Consider the following 18,093-nt stretch of genomic DNA (forward strand, 5'->3'; position numbering starts at 1 on the left):
GTCAGGTACATTGGTCTACAGCAGTTACAAGATGTTGTGACATGCATTGAAACCAGATTAATCCTTTCAAACCAATGGTGTCAAGGACTCCACAGTCTTTCAGTTACATCTGTCCTCTCAGAAGGCACATACAAGATTGTCCGTCCAGTCATTTCAACTTCCAGTCCCTGTGTAGAAAACCTTGTCACTTGCATTTTTACCACAAGCTTGCTTCAGGAGTCACATTATGCAGTGTCAAGGACCGCATACAGGTCCCACATTGACCCATCACACTCCATATCCGGGACAACCAAAGCTCATGGATCGTGCCGTCTTCCTACCAACAAGCCTCCTCCCTGTTCTGGGTAGAGAGCCCATCTTGGCAGGAGGTTTCAGCCCAAGAGAGAGGTTCTGCTTGGGTGATAATGCTGCCTGACGAGCTTCCTGGAGCTCTCTGTGTTGAGGGAAATGGAAACGACTGACTTCAACATGTTATTATTTAAATGACCAATATATTAACTTTATAAAATGAAGTTAAATTAAATGGAAAGAGTAGGAGTTTGTAGTCATACAGGTTTGCAGAACAGTCATTAGGTTGTTTTCAAATAAATGAAATTACACCCCCTGCTGGTCATATTTATGTAATTCAGGCTCTAATAGAGCTTCAGAATTAGGCTTACATTTCCTTACATTTCACTTAACATGCATTGCAGATATCATGTGAGATTTTTCAGCAGTATAAAGTATTTCATAATTACTCCAACACACTATGAAGGGGTAAAGTCTTACACAAATTTATTGATATGCAAAAAAGTGTATAGGTCTTTGACTGGTTATTCCTGGTCACATTTTGTGGTATAACACTAGAAAGGTGTGAGAGAGTCTAATTCTTTCATCCACTGATTGCTGAAGAGTTGTAGCCTGCAGCCCAGAATTACTGATGCAGATTTAATTATCCTTTAATTATCCCTTCTTACTTTTCAAGCATGGCTGTCCTGAACTTCTCTACATTGAGCTCTCTGCGTAGCTGAGCAGCTAGCCTCCCAGTCCTCTCCTCCCTTAAGACTGTGTGCTTGCACAGCTCCCTGGCAGATGGACGTTTCAGCGGGTCTGGATCCAGCAACAACTGAAAGAAAAAATGTCAACAAGCTACTGTTTACCAGTGAGGACTGAATTTAAGTGTTTTTGGTATTATATTAAAATTGACATTCATGGGTGGCAGCTCAAATCAAATTTCTTTAATTAAATACCTGGAGTAGGTCTCTCAAGGGAGGAGAGAGCTCCTGTGGCAGCTTGGGGAGCTTCCCCTCTCTAAGGCTGTGCCACTCCTCTCCATTTTGAGGCAGAGGAGGAGCCCCAGCTGCCAGCAGCACCGTAAGACCCAGAGCAAAGATGTCTGCCTTGGGGAGGTGGCTGTAATCCTGGGGAGCAGAGAGACTGCTTACATAGATGCTAGAAAAAAAACGCAAATAAAGACTTGATCTATGAATTTGTAACCAGCTCAGACTACAAAACTACTTGTTTTTTTTTATTGTTTTTTTTTAAATAAAATCAATGATAAAAATCTAACTGGCACAGATTTTTTTTACCTCATGCAGAACCTCACTGGCCAAAAAGCGGCTATCCCCTTCCTCAACTTGTGGGCTGCTGGTTGATGTCACGTGACCCAGATCCCCTGCAGAATAAAACAAGAATCAGAACTAACAGCAAACAAACTTTGAAGGTAGTCATTTATTTTAACATCAAATGTAATACCAATTTTATAAACGACTCCTGCTGAAGTGCTTCCATCATCTTCCTCCTCACTCTCACCCTCAACCGCTGCAGTTGTGCTGAGTCGCTGGCAAATGAATATATTACCTACAGAGAGATGAAGAAATTAATTGAAGAAAAAAAAAAGTAGAAGGGATGTTAGGTTTAGACAGAACAAAATAATAAATGCAAAGTGAAAACTGCTCCATGAGACATACTTGGTTTGATGTCCAAGTGCACTAGGCCTGAGCTGTGGATGTATTTTAGACCCATTGACACTTGTAAGAGGAGATCTTTCAATTCTGCCCCTGAAAACAGCTCACACTGCAGCTGCTTCGTCACAATGGCATCACTGAGACTTCCACCTGGCACACACACGCACGTATACACACAGGATGACCGTATTAAACCACAATTCAATGCCTTACTTAGAGATATTTAGAGTAAACTTTACTATTATAATGTGCTTTTGATTTAAAAAAAAAAAAAAAGGGAAACTTACCATCACAGTATTCATTCTGAATAATCATGTGATCGTCCTCTGCCCATGCTGAATAATAGCGAACAACATGTGGGTGGTGCCCAAGAACAGCATGTGCATACACTTCCTTTAGGGCCAACTGCCTGAAAGGATATATTAATGGTCATGGATAAATTCAGGAACCAAATATAAAAAATAGGACTGATTTTGCCTGATAGAGAATGACATGCTGCTGACTCACTCATTGGCAGAGCCTGCGAGGGGTCGGCGAGAGCGTTTTATGGCATATAAGCAGCCATCCAGCCTCTTCACACACTTATAAACTGCCCCGAACTCGCCCACGCCAATGCACTCCAGCTCCAGGAACTCACTCTCGTAGCGTGACAGCATGAAAGCTTGGACAGCTCGCCTCTGCCAGATAAACAGACGGAGGGCCTTGTGGTAAAACCAAAGACATTTCTAAAGAAAGAACACGCGTCACAGCCCTCAGTCTCGAGTTTACAGCCAGGAGAACCAGGGTTTCTCTTTGATGCGTCACCAAATATGGTAGCGCTTCCACAATGAAAGTGTTTTGTGAAGATTCTGACGGCTTTTTTTTTTTTTTCCCCTTCTTTGGTGGAGATTCCTTAGAGAAATCCCGGAAGTAGAGCTGGCAGCATGTCATTTTGGACAAAATAATGAGTGAGGAGGCAGCAGAAGATGACAAAGCCTGATGATGAAATCATATCAGAGGCATCTGAGAGGGAGGGTTACATTCACCAGAAAGCACAGATAAAAATAGTTGTACCTTTGGTGGGAGAAAGGCCTCGTCATCCTCCTCGGATGACGTTAGGCTGTGTTTCAACCTGAAAGATGAAAGGGGCCTTTAGACATTTATATACTTTGAACTAAACTACACTAGTAAGGGATTTAAAGTCGGGCCCACAGTATGTGTCAGGGCACTAAATCAGTAAGGAACCATTTCAATCCCCACCACGTTAGAAAATCAATTTCACCCTTAGTGGATTGTGGTGGGAATCTACCTGCCAGGAAAGAAAGTGTTTGTTTATTAAAAAAAAAAAAAAAGAAAAACTCTTAGGGTGACAAGTACACCATAATACGAAATTGACAAACTTCCCTGTAATGTGAGATGTTCTAAAACACACATGTGGGCAGTTTCCCAAACATCAGAAATCCTCATCTGTGATTGAAAATGTCGAAAAATACTAGTGTTTACAACTCATACCCTTACAGACCTACAATATCACAACAAGTAGCAGTTACCTGCGTCCATAGTCATCATCCTCATCACTCCTACAGCTATTCCTCCACTGCTCCTCACTGTTCCTGCGTACAGTGTCAGGGGTGAAAGGATTCACGTTGACAGAAGGTGCCTGGATGAGGTTTGCAGCAGCTGAGGTGAGACGCAGGGTCCTCCGATTGTGATTTATCTTAGAGGTGGAGCAAGGGTGAGAGGACTTTGAGAGCAGACTCTGCAGGCGGAAAAAAAAAAAGAGAAATGCAATTTAGCCCAGTGAACTTAAAACAGGTTTTGACACTTTGATAAATCATCCAAGATCACAGGGGCGCAATAAGGATAATCAGTTTTTAATCATTATTCCCCACCTTGGGCGTGCTGGGGGAGTCACAGAGCCTCAGTTTACTCCAGACAGCATAAGGTATGGGGCTGGTGCACTGTAAAGGGGAAGATATGATGTTGCTTCTGCTGCTCTGGTGTTGGACCCTGGGTGTTCTGCATGCAGAGCTGGGACTTTGGATCCTGGGACTTTGGATCCTGGGACTTCGGATCCTGGGACTTCGGATCCTGGGACTTCGGATCCTGGGACTTCGGATCCTTGGGGCGCAGTCATCGGAGCTGTTTTCACTGCTGTTCCCCTCTTCTCCACAGCTAGAGAAGTCCAGCTGCTGGCTGATCCCATCAAACAACGTCGCCATGCTTGGAATTTTGGCAAAAGTTTCCATTAAAATGCTTAATCCTGCATTTGACTGCTCTTAGAGAGCAAAACCACCATGCTGATGATAACTACAATGTTGATTGTTGTTATGCTTTAGATTATTAGGCCTGCATTTAATTGTCCTTGGGAAGATAATGGAGATTATAGGAAATTGACGACATGTTGCTAATTAAACTCCCAATGAATAAATCAGCAGGCCTACATGTATCCACTATGATAGGTCACTACTATTAGCTCCTTGCTGATTTCCACTACCACAACACAAGACCCATAATTTAATCAACAAGTCAATATTACTTACTGATTAACTTTTTAGGCCATTCTTCCGACCAAATCATGCAGGACAACTGAAAAGCAGCACCAGTAAAGCTGTGACGTTATTCTCAGACTTATCTGAAAGTTAAACAGATGCTTCACATTGTTGTCATTAATTTACACACCAGTGTGTGATCTGACTTTGAGTTAATGTATGTTTATCATGTATATACTCACGAACGAGTGGCCTCAGGCACTACCACACTCACCACGCTTGAATTTCGCGCCTTGTATGTAAATAACTTCCTGTTTAAATAAACTATGCCGCCTGCTTAACACATTGAGCTCTCTGATTGGCTGAAATGTTCCTAAACAAAACACCTGACTTTAAAGTGGCTGTTAATTGCATAAACACTTTTATGCAGTTACCATAACAATATAATCATCTATGTATGTAATGATATATATGCATACTGTGGGATTATCGTGAGAAAACTAAATTTATATGAAGATAAAATAAAATATCATGAAAATACAGTGAGGGACCTTGGGAATGAGGTTGTGTCACACAGATTAATGGGTAAAACATTTGACGATGTTCAATATGAATGGTCCAATAATATGTATGGATAAAATAAATAGCCCATAACCAAAATTAGGTCACTGTATTAAATAGTAATATAGACACGTGGGCGGAAGTTAGCGACGTCATCAAAACAGTGAGACAGGAGGAGGAAAAGCAGCCCGTCAGTGGATGTGACACGCTTACAGATCCATAGAAAACAACCCAGCGAGCAGCAGCAAACCATGATCCAGCTCCAGCAGCGTGTTTAGCCTGCTCAATTCAGCCGGACGTCGGACTTTCTGTGTTATTTCTCTTCCTACCCGTATCATCAGAGGCAGCAGCGCAATGGTGGAGCAGTCGGATCGAGCCCCACTGCTGGACTGGGAGGAGATCCCACCGCCCGATCCGAACCAGGCGGGCCCGCCGCCGCCTGCGCCGCCGCGGGAGGAAGACGCTCCGGCGGAAAAAAGTTCGCAGCCAGTCGGGCGGCGCACACAGACGGGCACTGCGGCTGGTACTGGGTGGAGCAGTAGCAGTAGCAGCAGCAGCGACAACAGCACCGCCACCGCCACCACCACCATCACCTGCAGCCCGTCTAGGAGTGTAACAGCTGTTGTTGCCAGCAGGGACGGAAGCCCCGGCCGTCCGCGTACAGATCTCCGTGGGCACGGGTGGACTCGCCCGGAGCCTCTCGGCACAGATCGTAATGTTCACTTCCCCGGCCTCTCGGTGAGGGATCAGTGGGAGGAAAAGGACCAGATCGTGGCTGTGTTTGTGGTTACCTTTGATACGAGATCAGGTAAGCATTCAGGCAGTAGCAACAGCGTACTCTTTCATATTTCAAATTCTCAGATAACCACACTTCCTGAAATGATATTACCTCAGGACATATTGTTATTTTCTAATGTCATTTTCTTCCGTCCGATGTGCTTGAGTGCGTTATTGAGTCATGGGGTTGAAGGATGAATATACAGTTAGAGTTGTCAGCTGGGGTTGTAAAAATGTGAAACGCCAAGATCCACCTAAACACTGTGGATTCACAAGACACGGTGGTGAAATAGCTGTAATTCTGTTGGGGCAACCCTAACAAAAGAAGTGAACTTCCTTGGTCTGGTTTTTCAGTTTTTGCAATCTGTCAAAAAGCTCATGCAAGAGCAACAGTAAAACAACTGAAGCCCAAGATGCTCTTGGGGGGGGGGGGTAGTGTAGAATTTCATGCAAATGTATTATGTGTATCCAAATAATTAAAAATAGACAGATATAAAATCAATAGTCAGTCAAATAAGGAAGAGAACAAGGCCAGGATGTCAGTGGTTCAGCTTCATATGGAAGAGGTCAGTGTTTTGATAGTTGCAGTAGCTGTATCTTACTGTCCCATGTTCTTTCTTGCCACTATAAACAGACTTAGAGAATTCAAGGAAGTGGTCAGAATGAAAGTAAGGGAAAAATGGGAAGTAATCTCATGATTTATTTTTGTGTGTTTGTGTGCGTGTGTGTGTGAACGGCAGGGAATATGGTAGAGTGGTGCCTGCCTCACGACATCAACCTAGATGGAGTTGAATTCAAGTCAATGGCCAGCGGTTCCCATCGGATCACCAGTGACTTTATGTACGTACTCCCTCCCACCAGTCAAACACCAAGAAATCCAGTGTAGTTTTTTTTTTTTTTTAGAGGAGTGGGTTTGTTAAATCCCTGTCAGAAATCTGTACCTCTGTGTTTACTCCTGCTCTTTGTTTTGCCTTTGGCTAGATATTTCCGTAAAGGCTGTTACTTCGGGCTGGCCTGTTTTGCTAACATGCCTGTGGAGAGTGAGCTGGAGCGAGGAGCGAGGATGAAGTCTGTGGGAATCCTGTCTCCCTCCTACACTCTTCTCTACCGCTACATGCACTTCCTGGAGAACCAAGTCAGGTGCGATAGCAGTGTGTGCAAGTTACTTTTTCTGCATTTCTTATTGTGTCACCCTTCCTTTCACTATTTGTGTTCTGTTTACCTTATTTATCTCTCACCCAACCATGTTTACAAGTTTCTCTTTGTATGTCTACGTCCTGTCCTTGCTTCTTTGTTTAAAATGTTCTCATCTATTAAACATGAACCCAGAGTCCTAGTTACAGCTATCGTCACAGGAGCCCATTTACATGCAGTTTTTGTGTATGACGTCTTAAGCACAGAAGTGGAAGAAACCTTGACAGCGTCTTTCTCCTCAGTAACTCAGCCCTTCTGCTTCAGTCCTCTCACGAAGCCTAATCTCCTCATTGACTATGTATAAATATATAACAGCCACCACTTCAGGTTACAAATACAAAGGGATGAGGATACTCCCGAATACAAGTGCATCTGAATTCATCTGTATGGAGTGTGACTATCCGGCCTTCAGATTATGTGAGGTTCCTGTGGCTTTACAGTCACTTTGCAGTAGCACACAGATGGTGTGAGAAATGAAGCATGAAAGGTTGAAGTGGTTAAACCAAACTGAAAAGAGGTATTTATGTAGTGGCCTCACATGATCCCACAATGCAATGTCAGAACAAGTGATGGACACTAACGGAGTGCAGTCTGTAATCTTGCATTATGGATGACCTAAATAGCTTCTGGTACCGAATGCACAATTTCCTCCACACAGACGTACGTTACGTTTACAGTGTGTAGCAAACAGTGAGTGAGTGTACATGCAAGTCTCTAAAACTCATGATAGAGCAATACTGACAGATGATGAATATGCAGAAAACTCACAACTGAACAGAAAATAACATGTGATTTAATTAAATGCACATTTAGCAAGATTAATCTGCTTAGTGATACAAATCTGAAAATGCTGAGATGGCTCACACTTGATAAATTCCTCTTCCTCTCCCTCTTGTCTTATAGACACCAGTTGCAGTGTCCAGGCCAGTATTCTCCACTGGAGGCCTTCTATGAGGATAAGAAGGCAGTTCTTCCACCTATAGGAAACGGCCTGGTCACTGCTTGTCCAACCTGGAGTGTTACCACCATCAACCGCTGCATGCACCCAGAAATGAAGGTCCGAAATTTACTGGAACACACATATGTTGTTTCGTGTTTTCTCAGTCTTGAGTGCCATAAAACAACAAAAAACTAACTGTTTTTGTCACTATTTGCTCCCTGCAGATCACCCATCCAGCTGGCTGCATGTCCCAGTTCATCCAGTTTTTCGGGGAGCAGATAATGGTGCTGTGGAAGTTTGCACTGCTTAGGAAACGTCTTCTCATCTTCTCCCCTCCTCCTGTAGGTGTTGTCTGTTACAGAGGTGAGTAGCTTAAATACATACACACACACACACACACACACACACACACACACACACACACACACACACACACACACAGTCTGCCAAGTAATCTGGTGGTTGTAACACAGATTCTGTTCTTGTTACTCTTTAACACAAATGGCACAGGATGTAATAAATATGCTAAAGGTTGCAACCAAAGTGTTTCTTTGTTTTTTTGTTTTGTTTTTTTATATATCTCCATGGAGATGATTCATTCAATATGCACTTCTTTGCATGCTCCTGTAGTGTATTGCTGTTGCTCCCTGGCCAATGTGTCTCTGCCTGGAATTGGTGTCTCTGTGCCTGAATTACGGCCTTTCTTCTACATCAACATAGCCGACATCACTGCCCTGGAAACGGAGATGTCATACGTGGCCTGTGAGTGAGGTTTTACTGCTAATAGTTAATTTACCACCATTGTTCGTTCATTTATATAACTTTTGTTTTTTTTGTGAGTAGCATAAAAGGATGACATCTGTAATTTTTTTTATACAATGCTGTGTTGCGTAATGATAATCCAATAGAATCTTGAATTTCTAATCTATGGAAATAAAGAATTATATATGAACATATGTTTATGTGTTTTAAGGTACCACAGAGAAGATTTTTGAGGAGAAGAAGGAGCTATACGACGTCTACGTTGATAACCAGAATGTGAAAACGCACAGAAGCCACTTGCAGCCGCTGCTCCGACTGAATGCGGCTGATAAGGAGAAGTACAGGAAACTGAGTGAACAGAGGTACAATAAGAACTGTAAAATACTGCTGAAATAGCATTATGTTTATTGTAAAATGAACTGTACCAGAATTTAATCAATTACAGTTAGGTTCTTGCATTAAAATTTGAGAAATGATTCATTTTGATCCATTAGTTTTTTTTATGATGATGGATGATGACTGTTTTTTCGCAGACAAATGTTGCTGTACTCTCAGGAGGTGGATGGAGACTGCACGTCAAATGAAGAGGATCTTTTCATTCTGTGAGTCCTTGACGTGTATTCATTGTCGTCAGTGTACTTGAGTCATAACCACAGACAGTTTGTTTAAGGAGAGTATGCTTTGATCATTTTAATGTGATGCAGAGGAACACAGCATGATGTGGCTGTCTTTAATCCCGTCCTAGGTTCTTCATGGAGCTGAATAACCGCATCTTCCAGACCCTGTCAGATGTAGCAGGGAGCACTGATCCCACCCTAACCACTGAGCACGTGAGAGCCATGGGGCTGGATCCCCAGGGCGATCGCTCCTTCCTGGTTGACCTGCTGGAGGTGTACGGTATCGACGTCACCCTGGTCATAGACAACCTTTGTTGCCCCTGAACCACGCCCACCCACCACCACCACCACCACAGCCTGGGAAACTCGGGATGTCACTGGATTATCTGTGCCTTCAAGGCCCACACACACACACACACACACACAAACACACACACACACACACACACACACCAAGACACTGAAGACACTGCCACCACCCTAGGGCTTCATCTGTTGCCTGCTGTCCCCTCCTGGGTGTCTGTTTCCCCTCTGTGTGTGTCTCATCTGACCTGCGGAGACTGTTTCCAACCAGCGTGGGTGATAAGGACACTTAAGGTTGGTGCACTGGTCCACGGTGGATGATAAACACCTGCCTAGCAGACAGTGCAGCTTGGCAGCTTTGCGCTTTTGTAGCCATTCACATCCTATATCACACTGTGCTGTTTTTTTTTTTGTTTTTTTTGTCAGAAATACTGTTTTCTTGTGTGAGCTTGTCTGAGTTTGATTCTGGCATTAAGAGGCCAGGCTTTAAGCACTGGATGAAAGCATAAAAAGTTGTTATCAGGTGTGGTCATTGCAGCAGGATGACTGATCGTTCTCATATCAATGAAGAAAGTCAGTGATACATTCACAATCCTGCAGCTCTGGTGATCACTTTTTTTTTTTTTTTTTTTGAAGAAAAGATCTTTATGATTTGGAAAAGTCGTAGAAGTGAATTAGTGTCCTTCAAGTTTCATTCAGTAGACATTCTAGCCTCCATGATATGTGACAACTTCCCTGCTGTAATACCATATTTAGGTGTACGAATAATGTGTCTTGCTCTCGTGAAAGCTACTTCTGGAGTTTGAAAAATCAAAGCTTTTTGACCACTTTATTTGCCTTTTCAAAAAGAAAGCAATATGAGTCTGTGTTGGTTGAAAGTTTTGGCCTTTTTAATGTATATTCAACCTCACAGTCATATGCTTAGTGTTTCACAGCTGAAAGTGAGAGGTGAGTTAAAACTGAAACATGTTGAGTGTGATAACCTCTTTTTATAATGGGTAGGGTTAATTATTCTGACGGGAAAAGCTGTTATAGATATATAGTTCATGTGTATGCACCTTCAGCACGAGGTAGATCTGATAATGTGTCTCTGGTCACAGTTTAAGGGAAGTGATTTGGAGAGGAGGAGGGGTTTGTGTTCTGGAAACTTTTTGTCATGTTATTTGTCTAATTTGTCGTAATTGGCAGAGGATTTATAAATGAATGTGACTCTACTGTATAACACTAACTTATCATGAATGCTGCACCATGTCCACCTCTGGACTGTTTCCTGATGCACACAGTGATCATGCTTAACTATGATGTTTTTTTATGTTTATGACTTACAGTCTGAGCCAGCAAGTGGTTGTGGAATGGAGGGGTTTGTGTGTGTGTGTGTGTGTGTGTGTTGTTTGCAATACTGTATACAGGCTTTCATAGATTTTTTTTTTTTTTTTACTCAAACCAGCAGCTGGTTCATCAGTGGAAGCTAATATAATATATCTGTTGTAATCCTGTTGAGTGAAGAGTCCTTGATGGAGCTGTTTGTAGTTTACTTGTTGATCAGCTTCAAAGAGATCCTCTCCAGTTGTCTGTGTCCATGACAAAGATCTCTTTGTGTTTTTGGAGATCTGGTAATGTCATAGTTTGGGGCTGGAGCAGGAGCTTTAACTCCTCCTCTGCAGGCAGATTCACAGAAGGGCCCCCGTCTGTTCCGGCTGAGGGTTTCTCTCATTCTTTTCATCACAGCCCCATTCAGTGAATCCAGCTCTAGAGATGGGCCAACTGTGTCTTTTGAATACTGCTGGCAGACTGGTTTAGTTCATCCATCACATTGCCAATCGGAGTGATAATTTGTTCCATGTTGGAACACATGAGGCTGATGTTTGCCTTGTATAAATTTGTAGTGGTTCTCAGCCTTGTCGTGGGCCCCCCTGATGCAAGCTAAAACGCCAAGTCATTTTTGAAACATATCTTTATCTTCCTCTCCCCGCACATTATTATTGGTGCTGTGTACTGTGTGTAAATACACTGAGAGACACTGGAAACTGGAGTCAAATTCCTCGTATGCACAATCCATACTTGGCCAACGAAGCAGATTCTGATTCTGATCATTTACTGGTAATCACTGAGGAAACAAATATTCCTTTAATTTCATTGTCCTATTCCAAACATGCTCTTTCAGGGTTCTGATCCCCAGGTTGAGAACTGCTAGTTTTATAGACTGTATTGTACAGGATGTTTTCTGCGTTGGTTAAAAAATGAAGAAAGTGCATTAAGTGTTGTATTATGAAAAAAAGGGCACTTAAGCTTTGTTGTTTAAATGAGGCCTTAAGGAAATGTGACTTTCTCAAACTTACTTCAGCAAAGTGACCGACTCTTTACTGTATGTGCGTCAACATTATTTGCTAAAAAGATTAAGTCCATTGTCCTTAGCAATTCTGAATGACCTTACTGTCTCCAGTGAAACCTGTTGACTCTATTTGCTTTTCAGCAGATGTGTTTTCTTGCCTTTGACGGTGTTTGCTTTACAGCTGTATGTTAAATGTAAAAGGGAATGTACACAACACGCACCACTGTATAAAATGCCTTCTTTGTGGGGTCGTTCACTGATGTGTACCAGCATTAGCTAAACGAATCGTTTGTACAGCGTTTGTCACTCTACTGAATGTCAAAGACAGCGAAACAATTGCACACATGCAGCAGCACATCCAAATAGTGTAACCGTTTTCTTCTTGATTGTAATGTAATTCAAGATTATCCACAGAGTAACAGTTAAAGTCTTCACCTTTACTAATGTGAAACACTGTAAGAGATGTCAGTAATGTAAACATGAACTCAATAGCATGAGCAACTGTTAATTTCACTGTACTGCCATTGTAAAACAATAAAACATTGATACAGGTTAAATGCTATCTAATCCTCTCCTTCTAACCATGCATAACTGTTTTCTACCTACACCCCGCTCCTCCCCTTTCGAACCAGCCTCACTGCTTTCAATGCTTTTCCAAAGACACACCTAAAGCACAAAACAGCTGAGAGGATGATCTGGAACAGACAGAGCTGCTCATCTTCCCTTAGCAGAGAAATGGCCCCTGTGTTATTCTACTATGTATTTGATCAATTAATTAATATTACAGCGGCTTCATGTGTAAGCAACATTTTACTGTTGTAGTTGGTAAAGGGTGGAGCTAATTTTACACATAAAGCTCAGTTTATTTATCACGAGGACTTGCCTTGTGAAAAAAGTTGTATATTATCTTCTGTTGCTCTGGAAACAGAAAGCCTATGTCGCTAACATGAAGTGTGGGGTTTGGAAGAGGTCACCATTTAGGGAAGAAAGTGGGGTCCAATTAAAGGTGCTATCCAGTATCCAGTGGAAATGTAGGATTCAGCATTTTGGAGCTTGACTTATATTATGGAGCCTGATTCTGCTATTTTGTATTGTTTTATCTTTTCTAAGATCCTCAGGTGCAATACTAAACGACTGGAGTTCCCCTTTAATCTATAACAATGCATCATTTTTAATGTTTAAACTGAAATTAAATGTATCTTTGTGTTGCCAAGTCTTCATATTCAAAGTAACTAAAGCTGTGACTTACATATAGTAGAGTTAAAAAGTACAATATTTCCCTTAAGTACCTTAAAATTGTACTTAAGTAAATCTACATTCCCTTTTCAGATTTATCCTCCACAATTAATGCGACCAAAATGAAACCGAGAGCATCCCTTAGTGTTTTCCTAAACATCCAAATATGATAAGAGGGCTGCAATGCAGCCACCAGCTTAATCCTGCAGATTTGCTTTCCACGCCATCTGTCAGATCAGATGCAGACTCACAAAGCAGGGCGCCAAACTCCTGCTCCAAGCTCCTGCAACACATTCAGAGTGCTGCGGCATCACTATATTCCTTCATGTTCATCCCTGTAGACTACTTCCCCCCTATCCGTACTCTTTTAAGTCCCAGCAGCTGGTCACATCTTACAACTTTGATTAGCTGTCCTGTCTCTATGACAACCGGTCCATCATGCCGGTCCTTTCTCCTCTCCCTTAAGGTCACCTCAGTGGAGGAATGAGCTTCCCGACTCAGTGAAAACAGCAGCACTCTTCTCATTTTCTAACACAGCCCTGACAGAAGTTTTTATGTCACACCTTCACCTGCAGCCCTCCAGCAAAACCCCCTGCCCCTTATCTCAACCAGGCATCTGCTGAATGTGTACGCACTAAATGTCACGCCGGTATGAAAATGCCTTGCATTGAATTGGACAGATTATTTTTTATTGACCAAGTTCAGATATGATGGCAACAGTAAACAATTCAGTAAACATAAAATCCATTTGTAAGACAACCTGTACATGAGTTACAAGCTTAGAGAATCAAAGTCTTGGTCCTTTCACATACAACAGCCTGTAATATATTCCTCTCCATGGTTGTTAAAAATAACAACAACTGAATATTTCATGTCAACATGTAGTAAAACAGATTGTTCAAACCATCAGCACTCCATGATCATTTACAGCTGATGGCAAAGCAGAAATCTGTTTTCAAAATAAACTCAGTTTCATAGCATCAGTTTTTTTTTGTGTGTTTCTTTTAAAATCAATCCTGCTGCTCGTCTTCTTTGAAGTTTTACATTTTAGGTTTTCTCATCACTGCGTCTGTGAGAGGAGCTGCTCCTTGCGCTCTGTACTGATGAAGAAGCGTAGTTTCCGTGGCAACAGCCTTACCTCCACAGGCATAGCGTCATACTCCTCGTTGTCGATGTTGAAGAAGCCACCGGCACCCTTCGGAGTCAGGACACAAAGTTAAATGTCAAGACAAAAGCCAGTACACTGCTTCAGAAAGCCGATTGACTTATAAAGTAAAACTGATAAAATGAACCAGATAACATCACTGAAAGGGTTTCTTACCTCTGGCAGCTGCAGCTGGCAAGCACTAGCTTCGAGTTTTGTGGAGTTTTTAGTGAATACAGTTGAGTCCTCTTCTTTTTTATTTCTAGAATGAACAAGATTTACATTCTGTTACTGAAATTTGCATAAACATGAACTTTTATATAATGCATATTGTCTCACTAGAGGTCTTTGTTTCCAACAGACTTAAAAAGAAAATTACAACTACTGACCCGACAGTGATGAACTCGCTCACAGTGAAGTCGCTGGGCTCCGCACAGATCATCAGGGAGTCATTTGTGCGCTGCAGGTTACAATAAATACAATACCCATGTATATATATTAAAAAAATCAAAGAGGAAAACAAGGCAGATGGGTTTTAATGCAATCATGTCAACATTCAAGTGCTCAGGGTTTATGAGAACAGCAGGTACTAGGTTTTATAAATACAATGATTTTTTGACTGACCCTCTCCACAGGGTTTTTGTTGTGCGTTTGGATAAACAGCTCTAACGTCGACAACTGCTGCTCCTCCCACTTCTCTGGCTCCTCCACTTTGGGAGGCTCTGAGCAAACACAGACACACAACCCAAAAACATTCCTGTCAAAAATCACAGTATTTTTGGGATCCATGTATCAACACAGTCACACGTGCACACACACACTCACCTTCAACAGGTGGGTTCATGTAGTTTTTCAGCCTGCGGATGATGCGGTAGAGCAGATTTGGCCTGGGGGGCTTCTGTGGGGGCAGGTCAGGGGGGCGAAGGCTGGGAGCCAAGTAGGACACCGAGACATCCCGGACCAGGGGCCACTCCTGAGGGACATTTTACCACAATGTGTGATTAAAATACATCAGCATCTACAGAGTTATTTAACAGGGGACACATCTGAAATACATACAGTATATATACTACATACATACATAAATATTACAGTGCATGTATACATATATATATATGACTTTTTTTAGATTTAGATATTTTTACTGGCACATTTCTTCACAGCAGCTTTTACATTTCAGTGGTGTTAGAAAGGGGTTTATCTCTCTCCTCTTGCTGCTTCAAGGTCTTTATGCTGGTGGTCTCTGTCCATTATCATCCTCTGCTGCACTCGGCAGTGTAACATCACCTACTGCAGGCTGTAATATTCTTGCGTCTGCCTTCACATAGCCTTAACCACTCCCTCTTTATTCCAGTGTCATTGATAGATGTGTAATCAACATTTTCTAATTATTTTGAGTCTGTGCTAAATTTGTTATGTTGTGGTTGCTGATTTGTGACAGCAGACTTGAAGCCACGCAGAGTAGAAATCTTCTTTTTACTCTTTTGTTAATATAACTTTCCCACAAACAAAGTGTAACAGGTAGCCTTATATGGCTATTTTATGGGCATGACATGGCTATCCAATATCAGACAGTTCATAGCTTGACATATTGCCTTACCCTCAGAGTACTAAACCAGTGTGCTGCATTTGTCTTCAGTGGCCCGAGGTACCAATATCTGTGGGGAAATATTATGGTTAATAAGTCTTATAGTTTGTAAGGAGGATTACATAAGCATTGTTTACCCAAGGTTACAGTCTGAATGAAGTATTCTTACTTGCTGATTGTTGCAGCCACATCTCTAAAAGCTCCCCAACGCAGTCCCATCAGAGCAAAGACTGGCTGCTCTTTCTCGCCCTACACACACACACACACACACACACACACACAGAGAGAAAGGCATATTGTATGTTAATTTTACATGAAAACAAAAACTGACACAAGCAATTATCTGCATTCAAGACAAAAAACTAGTTCATGACTTTGAAGCTTTGCTGAGTAAACAAAACCAGTTTCTTACTTTAATTTGCAGCACATCCAGAGGTACAGTTTCTCCCTTCAGAATAGACAATGTTGCAGATGTAATGTCTCTGGAAAATGTAATAGGTGCAAGTTACTTGTCAGGAAATCAATGGTGTATCATTTATTTACTCAGTGAAACACATTCAATAAATAGCTCATCATGAACTTCATGATGAGCTATTTATTGTGTGTGATGACAGAATTTGGATGTTTAAATAGGATTTTGATGAGATTACTTACTTGACCTTGTTGTCACTGAGGAGGTGAAGACTTGGACTCAGGGAATTATGAGAGCCCAGAGGAATGAATCCAATCGGTGTGTTACTGAATGTGTCCTGTAATTACAAAAACAAGAAGAAAAAAAAAAGATGAATTTTGTCCCTGTCTCATTTAGCTGTCAACAAAATAGATTGACACAATTCCTGTATCACACTTACTTGATCTGTCCGTCGCAGTAACCCTGTGATGACCTCCTGCAAGGTGCCATCCCCTCCAGCCACGATCAGCATGTCTGTCTCTTCCATGAGCTCCAACAGCTTTTTCCCCTGGCCTTCATAGTCCGTCTGCAGAGGATGAGGCAGTATATATACTGTCACACAATGGAAACCATACAGGAGCCACTAAAAATTGATTCCAAGGGGAAAAAAGCGAAGGATACCTTTACGACTGTAATCTCCACACCAGCCAGGTTTAAAATAGGAGCAGCATTCTTTTCAAACAGGTTGTTGGCTTTCCTGGAGGAGATTTAGAGGCAAAGTTGGAAGAAAAATCACAGATAAACTGGTGTCTGAAATCAAAACAGATTTGATGTCTTACCCATTACAAGCTGCAGGGTTCAATATCACTGTTGCTTTCCTCAGCCTCTCCTGTGGTGATATCTGTTGACGCCCATATTCCTACAAGAGGTTATGATGAGTGGGAATATGGGCACGTGAAGCTTTGTTTATATGGCTAACAAATTATGAGCAAAAGTAATTGATGTCTTACCCTGGCCACTAGACAAGCCTCTCTCCGCAGAAGACTGTCACTAATAGGATGAAAGTCACAAAATATAAGACACGTGAGCAACTTTGTGATATGATATCCATGTAAATACCATAATTTAAGATACCCACCAGTGTTTACCATACAACCAGTAGCTCCCGTACGACAGAACGCACACAGCAAATGTGGATTTCTTCCAGTGATTCCGCAGAGTCCGAAACACTTTCACAACCCGAGCCATTCTTATGATTCAAATTTCCCCAAAGCCTCTGTTTTAATGCGGTGCTACATTTACGACGACACCTACATTCAAAAGTCACGAATGACAATTTTTCATCACAGCGGTCACAGACTCTCAACTATCAGACGGGCATGGACATGTTGGTGTAACGTCAAAACAGTACGGAACAGCACAAGGCGGAACCAATGTTGGTGCTACATATGGTCCACAAACAGGTTCCAGCGAATCACGAGTAATGGTTTATAAACATTTCATGGAAAAACATAGTCGAAAGAGAATTGAATTTCTAAAATGGAAAATAACATAAAATCCCCCGGAAGCCCATTTAAATTACCTATTTAATGAATTTGTGCTTGTAAACTACAATTCCCATCTGGCTAGAGGGCTCCAACGGTCCGAGGACCTCGCCTGTAGAGATTTACAGAATTACAGCAAGGTTTAAAATATATCTAACTGACTTCATTCCCAAGCATATACGTACATTTATAAGTAATTAATTTCTAGTTCAGGAAATTATTTCAAATTATGTTTACAGAATTTATCATTTTAAATTTGACACTGGCACAGGCCTAGAAGCTTCTGT

The 18,093-nt window shown here is 41.8% G+C and overlaps 3 protein-coding genes across 3 annotated transcripts; 1 reads left to right on the top strand and 2 right to left on the bottom strand.

Annotated features, from left to right (window-relative positions):
- Positions 1-14: 14 nt before the first annotated feature.
- Positions 15-4,147, bottom strand: LOC111225233 (wee1-like protein kinase 2). The gene is made up of 11 exons (XM_022749977.1): positions 3,818-4,147; positions 3,476-3,684; positions 3,000-3,057; positions 2,454-2,623; positions 2,234-2,355; positions 1,950-2,096; positions 1,735-1,839; positions 1,569-1,654; positions 1,230-1,400; positions 957-1,105; positions 15-433 (listed from the first exon to the last, which is right to left on the bottom strand). The coding sequence occupies exons 1-11, from the start codon at positions 4,145-4,147 to the stop codon at positions 268-270; spliced, it is 1,713 nt and encodes a 570-aa protein (XP_022605698.1). The 3' UTR covers positions 15-267.
- Positions 4,148-5,192: 1,045 nt separating this feature from the next.
- Positions 5,193-9,601, top strand: kiaa1147 (KIAA1147 ortholog). Its single transcript, XM_022749947.1, has 10 exons — positions 5,193-5,421; positions 5,530-5,786; positions 6,496-6,595; positions 6,737-6,895; positions 7,853-8,006; positions 8,114-8,252; positions 8,520-8,651; positions 8,863-9,013; positions 9,185-9,253; positions 9,397-9,601. The coding sequence occupies exons 1-10, from the start codon at positions 5,333-5,335 to the stop codon at positions 9,590-9,592; spliced, it is 1,446 nt and encodes a 481-aa protein (XP_022605668.1). The 5' UTR covers positions 5,193-5,332; the 3' UTR covers positions 9,593-9,601.
- Positions 9,602-13,797: 4,196 nt separating this feature from the next.
- agk (acylglycerol kinase) lies at positions 13,798-17,667 on the bottom strand. Its single transcript, XM_022749964.1, has 14 exons — positions 17,401-17,667; positions 17,273-17,312; positions 17,102-17,181; positions 16,944-17,019; positions 16,723-16,848; positions 16,526-16,620; positions 16,284-16,353; positions 16,041-16,120; positions 15,884-15,941; positions 15,109-15,256; positions 14,908-15,005; positions 14,673-14,743; positions 14,461-14,545; positions 13,798-14,334 (listed from the first exon to the last, which is right to left on the bottom strand). The coding sequence occupies exons 1-14, from the start codon at positions 17,508-17,510 to the stop codon at positions 14,200-14,202; spliced, it is 1,272 nt and encodes a 423-aa protein (XP_022605685.1). The 5' UTR covers positions 17,511-17,667; the 3' UTR covers positions 13,798-14,199.
- Between the last annotated feature and the right edge of the window lie 426 nt (positions 17,668-18,093).

Source organism: Seriola dumerili, unplaced genomic scaffold (assembly GCF_002260705.1).
Source record: "Seriola dumerili isolate Sdu_G_001 unplaced genomic scaffold, Sdu_1.0 BDQW01000147.1, whole genome shotgun sequence".
NCBI lineage: Eukaryota > Metazoa > Chordata > Actinopteri > Carangiformes > Carangidae > Seriola > Seriola dumerili.